At 36.7% G+C, this 19,545-nt stretch overlaps 1 protein-coding gene across 1 annotated transcript; it reads right to left on the bottom strand.

The window, feature by feature from the left end:
• Positions 1–5,142: 5,142 nt before the first annotated feature.
• LOC145780894 (uncharacterized) lies at positions 5,143–16,686 on the bottom strand. Its single transcript, XM_082592552.1, has 17 exons — positions 16,606–16,686; positions 16,212–16,318; positions 15,662–15,767; positions 15,228–15,362; positions 14,720–14,874; positions 14,231–14,324; positions 13,866–13,995; positions 13,546–13,661; positions 12,437–12,570; positions 11,462–11,583; positions 11,070–11,196; positions 10,245–10,343; positions 9,334–9,502; positions 8,958–9,062; positions 8,261–8,391; positions 7,005–7,113; positions 5,143–5,430 (listed from the first exon to the last, which is right to left on the bottom strand). The coding sequence occupies exons 1-17, from the start codon at positions 16,636–16,638 to the stop codon at positions 5,338–5,340; spliced, it is 1,965 nt and encodes a 654-aa protein (XP_082448678.1). The 5' UTR covers positions 16,639–16,686; the 3' UTR covers positions 5,143–5,337.
• Between the last annotated feature and the right edge of the window lie 2,859 nt (positions 16,687–19,545).

The raw sequence follows: 19,545 nt of genomic DNA, 5'->3' as shown, positions 1-19,545 counted from the left end.
GTTCATTTGCTGTCTGGGACAATCGGTAACATATTTTTTCACATTCGGTGACGTTGAAACGACTTAAAAGTGCTGGTTGGGATAAGATGAACCTACAGCAGAATTCTCAATTTAGTTCAAACCAAGTGGAGATCAATCGGGAACTTTAGGTTTTAGATCCTTTAGGCGTAGTTACCAATGTCACGATTGTTCAGGAACTTTTAAACCCGTCTGCCCCGAGTCGCTCAGTTTATTAGCGCGGGACTTCGTGAAAAAGCTTCAAGTTCAAGCGACGCAGGCTCGACTCTCGGGGTGTGCGGTTGAGCAACGCATTCTAAGGGATGCTCTCTATTCAGCGGCACCTAATGGATGGAATTTGTGATACAGAACTTAAATATGGCGAGAAGGCTTGATTGGTATTTGAATCTTTATCTTCGGACTGACAAAGCCTTGATAGGTTATTCCTAGTAGTTTCGCATACGGTACTTGTAGAGCAGGGGTCGGCAAACTGCGGCCCGCGGGCCAAATGCGGCCCGCGGACAAACTTTTTGCGGCCCTCGAACGATCTTACTTTTAGTGCATAAACTAAAGTTTCATCATTATGTACGCATGAATTTATTTTATGTCATAACAATGTCTACTTTTGTTAAAATAATCAACTTTGTTTTGGCAAGAGGCCTTAACCACAGCCAATTCAAAAGTTTATTTGAAGAGATGAATGCTGTGCATCAAGATCTGGTGTATTTTTGCGAGGTTAGATGGCTAAGTCGCAGTGCTATGTTACAACGGTTATATGATTTGCGAAACGAAATAGTGACTTTCTTGAAACAAAAGAATGCAGGTTTCGGCATTGATGAACTTAGTGATCCTGATTGGTTAACAGATTTAGCCTTTCTCAATGATTTCACTTCTCATATGAACAAGCTAAACTTACAACTACAAGGAAAGGAGCAATTTATTAATCAGATGTATGATCATATTACTGCCTTCGTACACAAGCTACGTCTTTGGGAAACTCAATTAATCAATTTCAACTTTGCTCATTTTCCCAATTTTGGCCTTTGTAAACCTTCCAACCCTGATAAGTAGCCTACATATCACTTATCGTTTCCACTAAAAGTAACTTCGAATCTCGATTTTGCAATTTGAAAAATCAAAAAAACAGATTCGATTTATTTGCCTTCCATTTTCAATGGATGTCAATGCTGTGCCACATGAGATGCAAATGGAAATAATTGAACTTCAATCATCCAACATATTGAAGGCCAAATACGATTCAGTTCCAATTGCCAACTTTTATAAAGAATATGTCCAGAAATCCACCTATCTTCATCTGTATGACAATGCAAAACGTGTAATGTGCATGTTTGGAAGCACATATTGCTGTAAGCAGCTTTTTTCAAAAATGAATTACGCAATTAAAGAATAAACTTCGCACTCGCCTGTCAGATCGTCATTTGAATGACGTAGGCTAACAGTAGAACTCGGTTAATCCGGATTTGGTTAATCCGGATCTTCGCCTAATCCGGATGAAACTGGAAGTACGAGTCAGGTTTGATAGAACCGTCATCGGTTAATCCGGATCTTCGCCTAATCCGGATGGAATCGCCGGTTAAATCGAATCCGGATTAACCGAGTTCTACTGTATTGCAAATATCATCAACAAAGTTGCCAGTTGATTTAAACACCTTGGCCATGACACAGAAACAACATCATCCTTCACATTGATAAACGATAAGTAAATAAAAACAATGCATTGCATTTTAATACGTGTTTGATAATAAATATGAAACGGCAACAAACACGTCTCATAGTGCAACAGACACAGGAATAGGAGTTGCAGGTGCGCCATGATTTTAAGGATAATGTGGCGATTGTTTATAGGTTGAAATTTATGCGGCCCGCACGTTACCGGAAGTTTGTAGATTTGGCCCAGTAGTACAGAAAGTTTGCCGACCCCTGTTGTAGAGGCTCTTGACGCAGGGCCAGTTACCGAGATTGGCAAAGTGAAGTTTCCGATTGTTGTGTTATTTTCGGGGAATTATTCCATTCACTAGGTGCCGCTGAATGGAGAGCAGTCCTGAAATGCGTTGCTCAAGCCAGGGATATCTGTAACTACGGGATTGGAAACTCTATGGGACTGAAAATCAATTTATACACCAGTAGGGTCACTTTTCTTTGTGTGCTGCTGTGATAAAAAATCACATAAATTGACCTCAAAGGGCAGCAATTAGTAGGCTAAACGAACAACCAAAAGTGTAACAATCAATTCACCTGCTGTAAATTGTAAGGTCTACGCTTGCCTGGTTTGTTTATTTGTATTCCATTAGTGCAGTCATGTTGCATTTTGCTTGCTGCTTAAAAAATTTCCAGAATGACTATTAGATTTAGTTCTGATGACATCGTAAACGTATTGGTTTCGTACTGGATTGGTCTGTGAACAAGTTGATGATACAACAGCATATTTCACTGATTGCTGAACACTCCTCATTTACTTCTGATCCGATTTGCAGTACGCAAAATGCTAAAGAACAACAGTAGGCGGTTTTTGGACTCGTTGCATTCTCATTCATTTTTTGGATTCACTGTTTTTTTTTTCTAGCAGCGTAAATGTACTTTTATAATGAATTAAGTTTTATTATGAGTGTACATTTTGTATTATTATTGTAAAATCGAACTTTGTATATCTTTTAGTCGGCATTTTATTTTGTTAATCTTTCTGTAGTCGTAGTAATGTGATGACCCGTCCCTACTGATGTATAGCACTGAATAGAGTTTCCAATCCCGTAGTTATAGATATCCCTGGCTCAAGCGCACACCCCGAGAGCCGAAACAACGCCGCGTGATCTTGAGCCGGGCGCGACAATCCCTAGACATGGTTTGAAGCTGTAGCCTACGACTTTTCGTCTGGCTCTCTTAAGGCGCTTGTCGTCAAAATAAATTCAACCTGAATGTTTAATTTATCTTTTCTTCAATCTATAAATGGTACCTCACGATATTAAGGTTGAATTTATCTTGACAAGCTTTCGCCTTGCTGAATATTTAATTATATTTTTCACTAAAAAAATCTGTGACTCGAGTAGATGGTTCAGCTCTAAAAATACATCCAATAAAGACTAACTTAGTGCTGTATGGAGTGGTGGGATTCAATCTAGTTAATTAGCAACCGGTTCGCTTTGACTAAACTTAGCCACATCTGGCAACTCTGCGTTCGATGATTGTATTAGGTCCACTCGAAAAAGTGGGCCAAGAACCAGTTCTGCGATTTTTTTTTTATTTTTAGGACGCAGTTCGCGCAAACCGGCCGAATCCCACCACTGGCTATATGCATTAAAATAATGCATAAAGCACTGAATGGCAATGCAGCTTATCTGAAGGAAATAAGCTACAGGAGTGAATAAGATTAAAATGGAAAAGGTCTGGTTAGGAGTCTGGGTATGGTTTCAAATCCAACCTGAGTAATAACTGTGCAACTTCAGATGACGTTTGAAACTTCATACGTCATGACCACGGCACACTCTTATCAAATGCAAGAAACAAACACAAGTCGATTTCTCTTTTCTAGTTAAGACACTCAAAAATTCAGCACCGCGTCTTTACAGTTGTTAGTTTTGTTACAAAGTGTGACTAGTCAGGATAGTCAACCAATGTTGTGAAATAACTACGTCAACAGTGGAAAGCGTTCAAGTTAGCATAATTGCAGTGATTTACATGAATGTTGGCAAACATTTTATCCTGACTTGAATACAATGATTTCAATGTAGCTCACACAACGAATGTGATTATAGATCATTCGTGCTCTATTATAAACCTCACTTATAAAACATAGGCTTATATTCCAGTCGGCAAATCAGTCATTTTTTACTAATTCTGCAGACATTTAAGCAACGTAAAAATGACTGATTTGCTGACTGGGACGTAACCTATTTATATTAAATATAAAATAAATTGTGGATATGAATAGCAATTTTAAATGGTATGCAAGCTTCCCAGACAGCAAAGCAACTACTATTTTACATTGATTCAATGTCTGCAGACGTAAAACCAATGTAAAAAACGATTGATTTGCTGTCTGGGTTAGAATCGTACTGCGCCATAAAATGATCTTATTCAAATAGATTGTTTCACTTCAACTGAAACTATTCAGGCGAACTTCTTTAAAATGGCAGTTGGTTTCTAAACCGATCAATAAGATTATTTGTATTGATAAGATTCCAGTAATTGCATGATATTAAAACTGTGTTACAGGAATTGTTCTATTTTACATTGATTCCACGTTTGCAAATGTTCAAACTATGTAAAAAAGGACTTTGTTAGACAGTAAATTAACCGTTTTTTTTTTATAGTGATTCAACATCTGCAGACGTTGAATCAATACAAAAAATAGTTAATTTGCTGCTGGGTATCAGATCAAGACTCACGTACAAGACGGCCTGGAGAAGTTATCTGTTAGCCGCAACTCAATCTTTGCACAGTGAGTAAAATTAATTTCTTTATATAATTTTGAGGTCCAGTGACATTGAAATAGCATAAATGACACAACATTCTGTTGACTGGGTGCTAACGACTATCACAAAAATGACATCACATATTTCCTACAAACTACTGCACTTAATGAAGACGTGTTTCTAATTTGATTATCCAGTAACGTATTTCTTGGTTAAAATGGCGAAAACGCGAAATACATCGATATTGTCTATTGGTAAAATATACATTGCACTAGTGAGACCCACAGCCATCCTAGACAAAATTCGTCATTTTGCTGTCTGAGACGTCCCCCGGATATGATTTCATTGAAGTCAACTATCAAAGACTGAAGATGAAACATCGTCATTTTACGTCGAAAGAAGTTACACTAATTAAAAATCGAAAGCTTAGATAAAATGCGAGTTTAACTAGAAAATATACAAATGTTGACATTTGTCATCTGAAGACGTTGAAAAATGTAAAAAATGACAAATTTCGCTACAAAATTGCGGTAAGAAGCACAGTACGCATTGCTACAATGACATGGTGAAGAAAGCGAAGAAAGTGCAAATATGTGGATGAAGCTAAAGTGTAAACTGCGAAAGCGTCGAACAACGCTGGTTGAACGTTGCTGTGAAAACAACATGAAATTATAACGTTTTGTGAACTAACCATCCAAAGCTAGCTACTACTCAGACAGCAAAAGCCGTCACTTTTACATTGATTCAACGTCTGCAGACGTTGGATCCATGTAAAAGTGACGGCCTTTGCTGTCTATAGGTATTTTCGGGTTTCCAATCAGCAAATCAACCTCTTTGACATTGATTCTAACTCAGCTAACATTGATTCAACGTGAAAAAAGACTAAATTTCGTCATCAAATGTCGTCGCGTTACGCATGAGAAGATGTTGATGACGCCATTGATGACGCACTCGGAGGCCGGATAGGTGCTTTCCTGATGTCATCATTAGGATTTTCTTTGTTCTGTTAAAAAATGTCATGTCAAAGCAAGGAAGTGATCAAATTGTTTTTCGACTATTACAAATTTCACACTTAACGTTACTGCACCAAAACGTCAACAGACAGCAACCCAGACAGCAACCAGCAATCCCAGACAGCAAATCAGTCGTTTGATTGACTGATTTGCTGTCTAGGACATATATGACAATTAAAAGTTAAACTGATAACATTCTACAAGTGCTTTTTATATACAATTTCCACTTCATCTTTTAACTCACATGTCAGCCATCAATCAAACACCTGACAACAATGACAAACAATTGATTGTCAGGAACTTCAGCAGAAAATTTACAACGCTTTTCAACATGAAAAAGTAATAAATTGGAAAAAAGTTTATGACCAGATTATTACAATTTTAGCGATTCTGTTAAGATTTGGTTTAAATTAAGGACATAAAATACCTTCCCCTCACACGCCAACAGAGATGTACGTATACGCCGCAAATTCTACGCCGCATACTTGCGGCGTAAACTTTTTGTTTGCGCTAACGCTTGCGCCAACATTTTTTTGGATAGTTTGCGCTTGAGGCTACGCCGTAAAGTTTTCGCGGTTTTTTAGCGCATAGCGTCAACGCATACTTTTTAATGTATTTTTTTTCTCTACAACACGCCAATACCTTCCAGCGCTGCAGTTAAAAGAATGTTTTCAATGGGCAAAGACATATTGAAACCAAAACGCAGCAAAATGTCAGATGAACACTTTCAGATGCTTGTGTTTCTTCGTGGAAATTCAAAATAAAACTTGTTTGTTTCCAGTGGTTTATACCGTGTGAATGTTTGGCACCTAGCAAACAAAATGAGTTTACGCTAGTGTATGCGCTGACGTTGACGCCGCCAACTTTTTTTACAAGTTGCGTTGACGCATACGGCGTATGTTTTTTCGAACGTTTGCGTTTACGCTGACGGCGTCAATATTTTTTGTATGCGCGTACATCACTGCACGCCAATGAACTTCAAGTAAAACGTCAAATTCGCTTTCTTATTGTAAGTTTTCAAATGATTCAGGCATATTTTAAAATTTGTGTTTAAACTTCCACACGTCCCAGTTGCACCACTAATGGCTCGCACACGAATGATGGTGAGTATAAGGCGGTCCAGGCAGCAAAATCCGTCATTTTTTAACATTCTGCAGACGTTGAATCAATGTAAAAATGACGAATTTTACTGTGTGCGGACCAATATACAAAAGGCTTGCCAACGCGCAAGCTTTCTTGAGAACCCACAATTCGAAGCTAACCTAGCTTGTTTTGCATTGACAGATTGCAATTTATGATCTCCATGAATAGAAACTTAAAAAAAAAAAACAGAAAAATTTTAACATTGGCAACGACGTCTTATTACTCTTAAAAAAACGCAAAAATCACAACTATTTTTTCAAAACACAAGTGCACTGCATGAGATTACCACGACAACTGCTTTGAAAGAGCGCAAGAAACTACCGACCAGTGTTTCTAGCCAAGAAACAACCGACCAATGTTTCCAGCCAAGAAACTACTGACCAATGTTTCCAACCAGTGTTTCCAGCATTAATAAACAGACCTGAAGATTTGTTATCGCTTCGTCAGTGAGGTTCCAAGTGTCTCTTTCATTGGATGCTCCTTGGAGGTAAGTCAGAAATTCCAAGAAACCATCAGAGATCAGTCTTTCTCTGGAAGTGGAAGAATGTAGTTTTACGTCTAGTAAACGTTGTACGATAACTATTTGTTGTTAAACTTTAGTTATTATTACAATGGTGGAGAAACACTTGACATGGAAAAGTTACATACCTTCCAGTATTTTAAAATTCAACTGGTTTTAAAAAGTTTTAAGAGAGAAGGTTGTTGCATTGTCATAACATAACTAAACATTAGATTCGTGGCGTGGGAAGAGTTTAGATTCTACACTATTTAGCTCTAAAGTGAGAAGTCTAAAATTTAGAATAAGTAATAAAATGGACGCCGATGTCTCTCAACATCTGTTCTGGTTCCTCGATGTTATTGAGGATGAAAAGTTATACAAGGATCCTTCATTTAGGAACAACCGAACGATTAAACGTAATAATCACAGTAAATAAAATCAGTCCCCTCGGAAACTTGTATAATTTATTGATAAAGCTTTCGCCACCATAAAAGCGGCTTCTTCAGTATCAAGGTAAGCACAAGCAAGTGAAAACTAAATTAATCAATGAAATGTAATGTGAAAACCGTTTAAAACAACAACTTCTGAACAGTTTAAAGCTGCATAAGATTCATTGCGAACGATATCATAAAACTGCTCAGAATATGTCTTGCCAAAATCTGTGTTTCCAGTAGATCTTATCTATCAACGAACTTTCCACATGCTAACAAACAAGAATGCTTGTTTGCTTCTTTTGTTGTCTCAGTTCAGTTCAGTTTATTGTTTTGCTGGCGATAAACAAACAAAAAGTACATACAAATTGAGTGTCTATCAGCACAACAGGATGGCAACGAAAGACCTGTAAGGTCATCTATGTCAGCTGAATGCATCTATGTCACAACAACGCATCACAATGGAATAACAAACGAAACGCACTGCTTAGTTGGTTCGAGTTGAAATACACGGAGGGTTATACCTATGATACGTCGTAAACGGCTTTTAACCATAAACTATGTAGTTCAAAGGCTCGATCTTAAACAAACCGACCGACATGTTGCAGAGGTAAACTACAATGGCACAAAATGCCACCCGCTCCCCAAATAAATCTTCTCCATTCAGAATTCAATGCAATACGGTATCTTAAAATATAACGAACCAAGAACAAATAATCACATTCCTTAAACAGCAAAATGACGCACCTGTGCTTGAAAGGCTGGGTTACATGGAAAGCTATTGTGGCCAGCACTTTGAGAAGATCGGAGTCATTAGAATGAGCGTAGTACAGCAGCTTATCGGTGAGCTCAGGAGTGTTGCACAGCAGTTCAGTCGACTAGCAGAAGAAGAGTGTATTAGTTCCTTCAACAATGTACATGATCCCATATTATGGCGTGTCATATTTGTTATTAAGGTAAGCCGAACAAAAAAGTAACAAAATCTTGAAGGGTTTACGTTTATAACGTGCATATTTGTTGTGGAGACACTATAAAATTTTTTTTTTTTATCCAGCTACGAAACATGAATTTACCACCACTGACTATTCAGTTTAATTTACAAGATCACTTCCCGTGACCCGTGACCATTCCCTTATTTTGTAGTTAGAAGCGTCAAATAAAAAGTTAACTTTTCTTGGAAATTATGTAAGTCTATCTTCATCTAGATGACTGAAATTAATCCATGCTTAGAATACATATAGTTGAGTACTAACAAAAAAACGCTTAACAAGATGGTCGGTTTCTGACAAAGTCTCTAAGCTTGCAAAGTGTTGTAAAAAGTCATAAATAAATGGACATTGGACATCTAAATGGACTGGTAGTATAAGTGTGAACATTTCTTTCACCATTACAACTGAGACATAGTTCATCATCTACAATGGAAAGCAACATCAACATCTTCTACCTCGGGAGTTTGAGTGAAGTAGAGCAGCAACTTGGCGGATAAAAGTTGAACTTTCTTGTCAATAATCGCAGTCGGCATTCCAAGCAGGTGGACAAGTAGCTCATTCTGGGATGTATGTTTCGGTTAGTTTCACTATTTCAACGTTGTTTGTATGTAGTTGTAAGTTATGGTTGCAATTGCATGTCAAATGTCGGCTGATTTCATGAGTCGAAAGAAAACTAATGTATGATCGAACACCAAGATCTAGGCCAGCTTTGGGGTTGGAACATGATCATATCACTTGATGCTAATCTATTGGAAATCTTACTTTAAAGTTGAATTAACGATATTCGACGCTAAATCAATACAAACAGTAAAAGAATTCCTCACAAGTTACCTGTGAGGCAATCAAAGTTGGGGACTCAATTGCCAGCAATTCTAAAGTCTGAAGAGTGAGAACAACTGTCTCCACATCCACGTCACTCAACTCCTCCGGCTTTGAAATACTCCGCTGGAGGAGACAGATCAAAGCCTCGGTGGGAGTGTTTCTTGTTGCCATGACAGCACTTAGAAAATATAAAACAAATTAAAAACACGGAAAGGTTTAATGTTTCAATGAAAATAAATTTATCTCGTGTCTTCTACTCCCTTTCGCTACGTTTTGTTCTGAGCAAGTAAGTTATAACATAAAGCGAAACGTTGGCTCATGCAGTGAAGTCATAAATGATGCAAAGCATAAATGGTATACCGCATTGTGAAACCGATAACCAATTGAACTACAATAGAAAGAGCGCCAGTTCGACATCGCTCAAGAGCATGCGGCTGTGTCTTGGCAGAACACTTAAAGTAAAGGCACGTCTAAAGGTGGACACGAACATTGGCTTCCTTGCCTTCCCGTCCACTTAATCTAAATCTTCAACCACCAGGTGTAAGCCTGGATACGACAAACAAACCAACTATTTCAACAACAAAGCATGGGCTAATTGAGCTCAACTCAATAATTGATCGATCACAACACATGGCAACACTTCATTGCATTTGTGATGGCTCACCGAATATCATCATCATCCATTTGTCCCTTCTTTAGTAGATGAGACCTGGCGTTTATCCCCACCAACAGGAGTTCGCCAGTTTTTTCACTTACCAAAGTACCAGCAATACGTATAAGTATCAAATATATAGTATTATCAAGTCATAATAGTAGTAAGTAATAATAATAATAATAAGTACTGCAGTTTCGAGCATAGACAAACCTCCTCCTCGCAATAATAATAGTATCACTTAACTAATAATAATAATACTACTCACCGAGTATCCGCAAAGTAAGCAAGATCGAGGAATATGGTAGATAGTGTCCTTCTGTTGTTGGTGTTGGCGTACCGGCATGCGTAAGACAAATCGTCTAGGCTGGAAAAAATGAAGAAAACTCAGTATTTTGCTCAATGTCAGTATGGCACTAACTGCAGTGCTCAATAGCTCATATAATTCATGCTTCAAAATTAGAAGAAAAAAAACAAAAGTGGTATCAAACAAGAGGTATTCTCAAGTGGTTCTCCACTTTATGAGGTTCCGCAGATTAGAAAGAGAGAATAAAATCAATGCCTTTGGTAGTTTTCTTTCACTAAGTTGGGGGCATATCGGTTGAAGTAACTATGCAGATCATTATGAATTGTGGGGTAGCTCAACTAGAAAAGCAGTTCTTTTTTTACATAGGTTCTACGTCTGCAAACGATAGATCAATTTAAAAATACTGATTAGCTAGCTGGAAAAGACGAAGTCAACACCGAGGCACAGGAGAAGGATTACAGATATGTTTTTTATGATAAGCTATTGCTTTTGTCAATTATATGTTCCTTGGATTTCTGTTACGTTGATTTAAAATAAGCTAATGTGAAATGGAAGTTTAGGCAGCAAACGTAACAACTAAAAAAAGAAGTTGTATGCACAACATTTAACCTTCACCCAACAAGCTAGAAAAATATACTTTTTACATAAGCAAGGTCATAAAACAGAGTTAAGAAGGGTAAAAAACCAACACAGCAAGTCAGTCGCTTTTTACATTGATGCAACGTCTGTAGACGTTAAATCAATGTAAAAAGCGACTGATTTGTTGTATGGGAACCACCAACTTACCCGTGATCAGCAACCACAGCTAACTTATTGTCATCAGAGTCGGTGACCACATAAGACACGGCCGTGACAGCTTCCCTACTCGTTCGAGGATTCTTGACGTGCAGAAGAGCAGTCAGAGTTTTCATGCCTGAAAGAAATCGAAAAACTTCCTTCATTTTTTTCTTGTCGACATAAAATTTTCTGAGATAATCGTGTTAATGCTAAATATGGTATCTCATGGGCATCTGGTTACTAAATCTAATTTTACAACTAGTTAAAAACCAAAGGTCGACCTTCTTAGCCTTGTTTAGTTATTTTGAAGTATTAGAAGTTTTCACGTCAACGCACCAACACGTGATCTTGAAATGTAACAAGCAAAATATACAATGTAAAGTAAGACAGCTATCAGTGACCTCCGATAGAGACAAACTGGTCTTGCAAGGCAGGTACAGTGAGGCATTCTGCAATGGCTTCCGTGGCATATTCCTGCGTGGTCAGGTCTGAACTCAACGCCAAACTTATTAAAACTTCAAACCTGAAATAGCAAAGCATTCGAATTTAAACATATCTTTGACTATAGCAATGGGAAAGTGAAAAAAGCAAGAAAACCTTATGATTGTTTGACGTATTTAGGTGGCACTGGACTTTATTGTAGGGGAAGCTTGCAAGCCAGTTTTCACACATCATGAGGTCTAACAAAAGATGCACAAAGCTTAGTAAAAGCTCCAAAGGCTTGTAGCCTTGTAGGCCTGGTGTCCTCTCATGAAAAAGATAAGTCAATGTAACTCAAACTTACTGTAACCCTGAATTATTATAATTTACCGTATAAAGTGGCCAAAACATAGGGCAACTGGCAAAAAATGCTTTTTTGTTGTCATGATGTCGAAACAACGTCTCATCACGACGATTTAACGATTGTCTCATAAATAAGCCCTGGTATAACAACGGTCGTCACAATGGACAGTCAACGTCACCACAACAGAAAGGCCAATACAAACAATTCGTGGAACTATGTTTGCTGTGCACACAATACCAGTTATTGTCGCTTTTCAATCGAATAAAAGGAATAATTTTTTTTTAATAAACTTTAATGGAATAAATTTTTGTCGCTTTAAACCAAAATATGATTAATCTTGATAGTAACGAAGTAACGAAAGATTTTGTGATAAGTGTCAATAAAACGTGCTTTGATGTTGAATTTTAGTTTTTTAACAAGTAAAAGAAAGTGAGGAAGGCCGAAAAGAAGGTGGAGAGATTGTGTGACAGAAGATATGAAAATAGTGGGAGTGAAGGAGAAAGATGCTGCTCAGATTGATGTGGAGGAGTGCAATCTGCATCGGTGACCCTACTTAAAGTGGGAATTAAGCCAAAAAAAGATAAGTATTTACCCTCCTTCGGTGACAATTTGAAACTTATTGTCGTCAGCAGATGAAGCCATGGTGGCGAGTTCGAAAGTCGCGTTACGCTTCTGACTAACATTTCCGAACTTTGCTGCAGTCATAACTTGTTCGAACTCCCGAGTCTGAAAAAGTTGCCAGGATTAGCAAGTTCTAAAACCGTTGTCAAAATGTGGGTCCATATCACCCTTGCCAATAGTACTAGCCGTATACTACTCGAGCTCGGCACATATGCCGATGACTTTACTTCGTTTTTTCTTCAATGATGTGCTCACTTCAACCCAAAACACTGTAAATTAATTAGTCAACAACGGTTTCAACAAACTTTCCATAAGAACAAGATTTGCAGCCAAGGACAATAACAAAGTGATTCAATTTTGTTCGTTCTCTAACGAAGGTCAAGATACTGTGAAGATTTACAGAGAAACCCACAATCATTAACATCTTTCCAGAACATAATATGAATACTCAAAGCATAGAAGTGTCACTGTTATTTGGTAACTATTATGGTTCCCAGACATTTTGCCGAAAGGACTAAATGCCGATTGGACAAATTGCTGAAATTATACAAATGTATTATATGTATTATCATAACGTAATAACACACAACCTTTCGGCAAAATGAGTTTCGGCAAAACGTCCGCGCACGACTATTATATCAGCAGAGATCTTCCTTATTTTCTAGCCGCATACAGTTTGATGAGTTTCAAACTTGCAAAGTCATAGTAATATCAATGCATGTCTGTCTAGGTATGAAAGAATCCCAGCTAGCTTACGCTGGCATTTTTATACAATTTTTGCTAGCTGAAATAACGACTACGGTTAAAGCAAAAATTCAGCTGCAAGCTAAAATACCAACAAAATGACATGTGGTGAAAACTACAACCCCCTGCAGGCAAATTACTAAAAAACAAATAGGTCAATCATAGCAAGATAAAGCTGCCATTGGCTTCGGTGATATTCTTGAGGCAATAATTAAATTCAATAAAATAATGTAGGACTTGGTCAAACGGAAGAGGCACGAGGCAGCAAAATATCACGTTAAGGAAGTTCAAAAATGACTGGAATTTGTTAATTGAATGCTAGTGATCACAACTCACCTGAACCAAATATCTCTCAATATAATCTCCGGTTGTGAAGCGAAAATTAGCCAGAAGGAATGTGCAAAAAATGCCGGTAGCCATCATTGTCAATATTTCAAGTATGTAATAGATACCTAGTAATAAAAAAATGACTAATTAAAAATCAGCAAGGTCACAAATGAAGGTAAGAAAAAGTGAAAAATAGACAGCTTCACCAATACGAAACTAAAATTTATTTGTAGAATACAACTCCTGCCTTCCACCACCCAACAGAGAATTGTTTTTTATGAAGGTCAAGATCTAATAAATATCAGCAATGAGGTCATGATTGAACTCACTTGTCCACACTGAAGACTCATAGCATCTTTGTTTGTAAGACTCACATATTCCCAACTGGATTACATCTCTGGCATCGTCAAGACAAGTTTGTATTTGTTCAAGACAACGAGTGGTGGGATATTCTGATGACTACAAGCAGTGAAAACTGATTAGTGTTACATTGCATGAATTAGGTGACTGCAAAAGCTTTCCATGATTTCCTCTAGTTATAAAAATATTACTATATTCAGGTTCAACTTGCGATTATGACATCATGCCAACGATTGAGCAAAGGTGGCGAAGTTTTGCAAGGTTTTAAACATATATACAGAAAAGATCCATGCTTGTAACTAGAACGACAACAGAACCAAAAGTTTTGACTTACAGTGAGTTCGATTATGTTGAGAACAAACAAAGCTATTCCAGCTCCTATCATAAGCACGGACAATACGATCATTATGACCATGTATTCCTTTCGTCTGAGGAAGTGAATAAAAGACAATTAATCGTTTAAAGCCTTCATACAAAATTTTTTTAATACAGCCATTTAACGGGGCCTAATCTAACGCTCTTTCGGTATATGAGGCATCGTCAATGCAAAGTATTTGGATTTAACTTACAAGTCTTCCCTACAAAAACATTTTCTTAGTTAGCCTATGCACACTTTTTTATGAGATAAACCAAAAATTAATGACTTGTCAAATAAACCTAACAACAAACAAAATGGTACCAAAATTCTTTAAATTCAACTATCACTTCGGTATCACCAAGCACCAAGAGCCTTCATCACAACTGGATTAAATTAAATCTTGCCTTCTGATTGGCTAAAACACCCCATCTGCTGCAGAGACCTGCATTTTAGAAATACGCTTACCGTACACTGTTGGTTCCAACCCACCCGTTGACCCGGGTAAAGTCCGGCGGGAATATGATTGCAACGAAGAGGACAAAGGCATAAGCAAAGAAGAAATACCAATAGTTTGTGAAGATAGCCAAAAATGCAATCACAATCTGCATCATCATCATAATCTAAAAAGCAGATGTTTCTGTACAATCATATGGATTGAATGATTCAGTTTGAAATGCTGTGGAGTTTTACAAACAAACAATAAACTGCACAAGCAAAATTTAAAGTATATATTAAACTTAAAAAGTTGTACAAGAGTTTAAGTTTTGCGAATAGTTTTCTTGCTCCAAAGCAAGCATGCTTAGGATAAACGTTGAAAAAGCTGCAACACAAACAAGTATGACATAATTCATAAAAAAATATTTAATATGCTTAGATCAGAGAATATTAAGTATAACATTAATTAAGTAGAACTGATTATAGATTATAAAACAGAGCATAACATGGGAAAATTTAATCAAACAGAAAACTGCACCTTGTAAGCATTTAAGACTTTTTCTCTGACATTTAGAATTTTAATCTCTGACTTAAGAGCAACTTGAACTATATCTTCGATTTCTGAGTCTCCTTTTACTTCATCAGATTGATGAAATCTTTTGTCTTTCTTCCACTACATAAAATGCATTGAGCCAATGAGTAAAGATGACCTTTCTCATACCTTCATTTTAGGTTTCTTGGAATTGTAATAAATGATGAAATATGTAAGAATTCATCAATTAAACTTCAAATGACAGATCGATCCAAATGACCAGTTATATATATTCACAGTGTTCATACAGTTGGAAAAATGAATGATGAAAGTACAATTCAAATAGTATCAACTCCAAATTACTTTAACATACTAAACTTTAGATTGGCACTAATATAGAAATCATCAGTAAAAAACACAACAAAATAAAACGCACAAACCTCAGAAACATTATTCAATGGAACCATGTGAATGACAGCATTGTTTAGAAGTTTATACTCTTCAAGTGTGTATGCATCACGAAGGTATATCCCTTTGTATTTCAAGCTAGAACACAAAAAGTGACACTAAATTTAAAGTTATATACTTTTTTGTGCTTTTTACCCTGTAGTTGAAGATTTAGATTAAGTGGACGAGAAGGCAAAGAAGCCAATCTTATATCTATCTTCAGGCATATAATTAAGTATCTTGCCAAAGACACAGCCACATGCTCTTGAGTCTTGAGTGAGAGATGTTGCCTGAATTGCTGCCTCATAAGCAAGAAGAAGAGTGGTGTCGAACCAGTGTCCTTTTAAGCGTCATACGAGGGTTCTCACAACTCAGCTATGCAGCTGACAAAGTTTAATTTCAAACCCTCAAATCCAATTCTTGTGCATATGTTAACTAAATTAATGAATTGCTAATAGTTTAAGTTGCTTACAGAAAAATGTTATTGTTCATTTGTATTTTTAAGAAATTGACACAAATTTAATTTGAGAAAATATTTCATACCGAAATTGATGATCAGAGTGACCAATTTCAAAGAGTCGATGCAACAAGTTTGCGCGCACCCGAGCAACTGTGTCTGATGGATTGTAAATGTCCACGAATGTTCGACCCTAAAATATTGCAAATTGTAAATTATGCTATATTTGTTTATGCTGTAATTGTATCACACATGTAATAAAAGCACAGTCAGTAATTTATTAAGTTCACATATCAAATTGGTAAAAACGTGGGCTAAAAATACAAGATCAACTCCCTTAATTAATATTTCTTCATCCTCCATTATTTATATAGTACGGTACCACATCTATAGTACAACTGCAAACCATACTGTTGGTTGCTGTAGGCCTATGAACTGATAAAATAAACTTAACAAATCAAAAACAAGCTTTCTGATTACCGGATATGCTTTACTTTGTATGTACAGAAGCATAGTGAAGAGGAAGACTACACGACAAAGGTTAGTACTCCAACGACAAAGGTTAGTACTCCAAGATTGGTTTCCAAACCATGCAAGAACATTTATCTTCTAAACAAAAACTTTTTGCTTTAGTACCGTATACCTTCAGCAGACAATCTATGTATATATTTAGAATACTGGATTATACTAGTTGAAATAGAATGTTTTGCACCTGATATTTTCTATTGCTGCATTTTATATAAAAAATCTTCCTTATTGACAATAATACTTGTAAAAAAGCAGTGCAAATTTGGAAAAAACTGTATCTGTGTATTTTTCTATCTAGAGAGACAACTTCGTTTTGCTATCATTCTTCTTTGGTAAAATAGGCTATAAAAAAAATTGTACAAAAGCACTTAAGATATACGATATTTATATATTCCAAGTAAGGATCGATATTTATATATATAAGTTAGCTTGTTCAACAGAAAGATATGTTTCCATCAAATACACAAGCATAAAAATTCATATTTCATGAAACAGAAGCATGATTTCTAAAAAGTTAGTCTCTCACAAAACCTGTTTTGCTTCCTTTCCTGAGCTAAAAAAGTCACAAGAGAACATGTCTCCTCCACAGTCATCTCACTTTGTAAGGAAAAAGGAGATACCGGTAGTGATACTACTACTCTATGGTTTTACACAGTGCAACAGTAACTTGTCTGGAATATAGCAAAATTGATCAATTTCTTCATCTCTGCCACAACCTGATTTTTAACATCTATTGCTATATTTGCAATTTTTCAATCAACTGTATTTGCTTGTTATTTGGCTTCCAAGCTTAGGCTATATTAAGTAGAGATAAATAAAAAAAATGCCATAGAATAAGCAAGTTTACTTAGTTAGACATGTCACCTAATAAAACAGGCCAATGATTTAAAAAATAGTTGAGCAATGAAATTGACATAGCAGAGATCTCAAAACATTTCGATTCTCATAGGTGGCATTCGGCTGTGTGTATTGGCATGACAGTGGTAAGTAGCCTATATGGCAAAACAGTACGACTAAATGACTGACAACCTTCCACTGCTATCTGTTGCAATACTGTGCTCGCTTGGCCTATTACGGCATGTCATGCAATACCTAGTCATGGCTACCTACACAACACTATGGACAATTGGACATAGTTTATGTAGGCCAACCCCAACCATATGCAATGATAAGTTAGGCCTAGCCTATAATGTTAAATTAAATTTCTCTTCAATATAGGCTATCCTAAAAACAGATTAGGCCTAATGTTTAGTTATTGTTGAGATCGGAGGATTGTCGCAAGCTGGCACTCAAACAACAAACCATCTTACTTCAATTCAACCTAACTTCCCCGTTCCCATCAACTGCTAAGTTTTGTTAATGATAAAAAATAAAATGGACTATCAGAATTCAGAAGTCAGAAAATGTACCACCTTAGGTAGGCTATGTGGTATGTTTCAGTTTCAAAAGCAAGCCATAGAACAAAACAGCACTTTGACGTATTTTTTCGTTCAGTTGTTGTTGGGATTTGGGAATACTTTTCTTCTAGATCAGATTTTTATTTGAAAAAAAAAAACGTATTTTGAGAATAAAATTTTTTGGTGATGAAAACATAGATCTACCTAAATAAAAAAAAAAATAAATCCTCTCTTCAAACTGCACATCTGCCAATAGAAGACATTAATTAAAAGGTTTATTGCATTGCCCTAAAATATTAATAAAATTTGAACCACTTGCAGGCGGTCTGAGCATCATAACAACGGGAATCCCCTAATATGAAGTGAGCAACCTCAAAGTGGAATTTTGCTCGAAATCTGATCCGTTAAGCTATTGGTTTGCGAGTTGCTCGTCATTTAATGATTTAACGAACTGGCGATATTGGCATCAAGTAATTACAAATTAAATGCTGGCAATAACTTTGGCTTTCTATTTTTTATCAATTTGTAGTAAAAATACTGAAGTTTGGTGAGTCTACTAAAAGTTGTGAGCTACCGGTAATGGAAAATTTTGATTTCAGCCAAAGCTGTAGCCTATAGCACAGGCTACCTAGCGAAAAGATGCAGACAGGTCGAAGTCCTGAATGGAAGCGCAAAAACTTAAAACAAAAAGTTAAAAATATCGCTGTTATTTAAATTTTTACGTATATACAAAGGTTTGAGGTAATAAGTAGGCTATAGTATATATACCGGTAGGCTACAATCTATCATATTGGAAGACAGGCCCAAGTATCCATGAGGATTTTTCGTTGTTGGTAGGAGCTCTGAACTCAATAGCCTACCCTACTTAAATTGTTAGCTATGAATTCACCACTGCTGCACTAATCTCTCTAATTTATGCGTTGCTCTTCAGTTCTAATGCAGAAGATACGATGGTCAATTGGCTGCCTAACGTGTCATGCCAACATATTGTTGGTGAAGATGTACCAGAGATTGTGTTGAATCATTGTGTTATTTTAGTGAAATGATTGACCAATCAGGAAGCTGCTTTGGTACCACCACTTCTACCTCAGTCATTGGCATGGAGAACCTTATGCAAGTTCTTCTTAGCCACTGACTGAGTAGGCTACTGTTTGGTCATTTGTTTATCCGGGTCTGCTACTATTAGGTGAGTCTGATTCGGTGTGTTCCTAACCTCTAACCCCAAACCCTAAAACGGCAATGATAATTAAGCTACGGTACCCAATAATTTAAAAAAAAAATTGAAAAAATCCCCGTTAAGGGATCGGACTCACCGAATCGTACTCACCGCATCGGACTCACCGAAACAGGCCATTCCGTGTTTATCCAAGTCAACACATTTTGCCTTGCTTTAAATACCAACTGGTTACAGTTTATTTTTCTCAGGTGTGCCAAACCCAACATGCTTCATGATATGTATTAAAACAATAAGCAGATGAGACATCTACCTTGATAG

The sequence above is a fragment of the Aplidium turbinatum genome, chromosome 12, assembly GCF_918807975.1.
Source record: "Aplidium turbinatum chromosome 12, kaAplTurb1.1, whole genome shotgun sequence".
Taxonomy (NCBI): Eukaryota; Metazoa; Chordata; class Ascidiacea; order Aplousobranchia; family Polyclinidae; genus Aplidium; species Aplidium turbinatum.
This window is presented reverse-complemented; position numbering and strand designations above follow the sequence as displayed.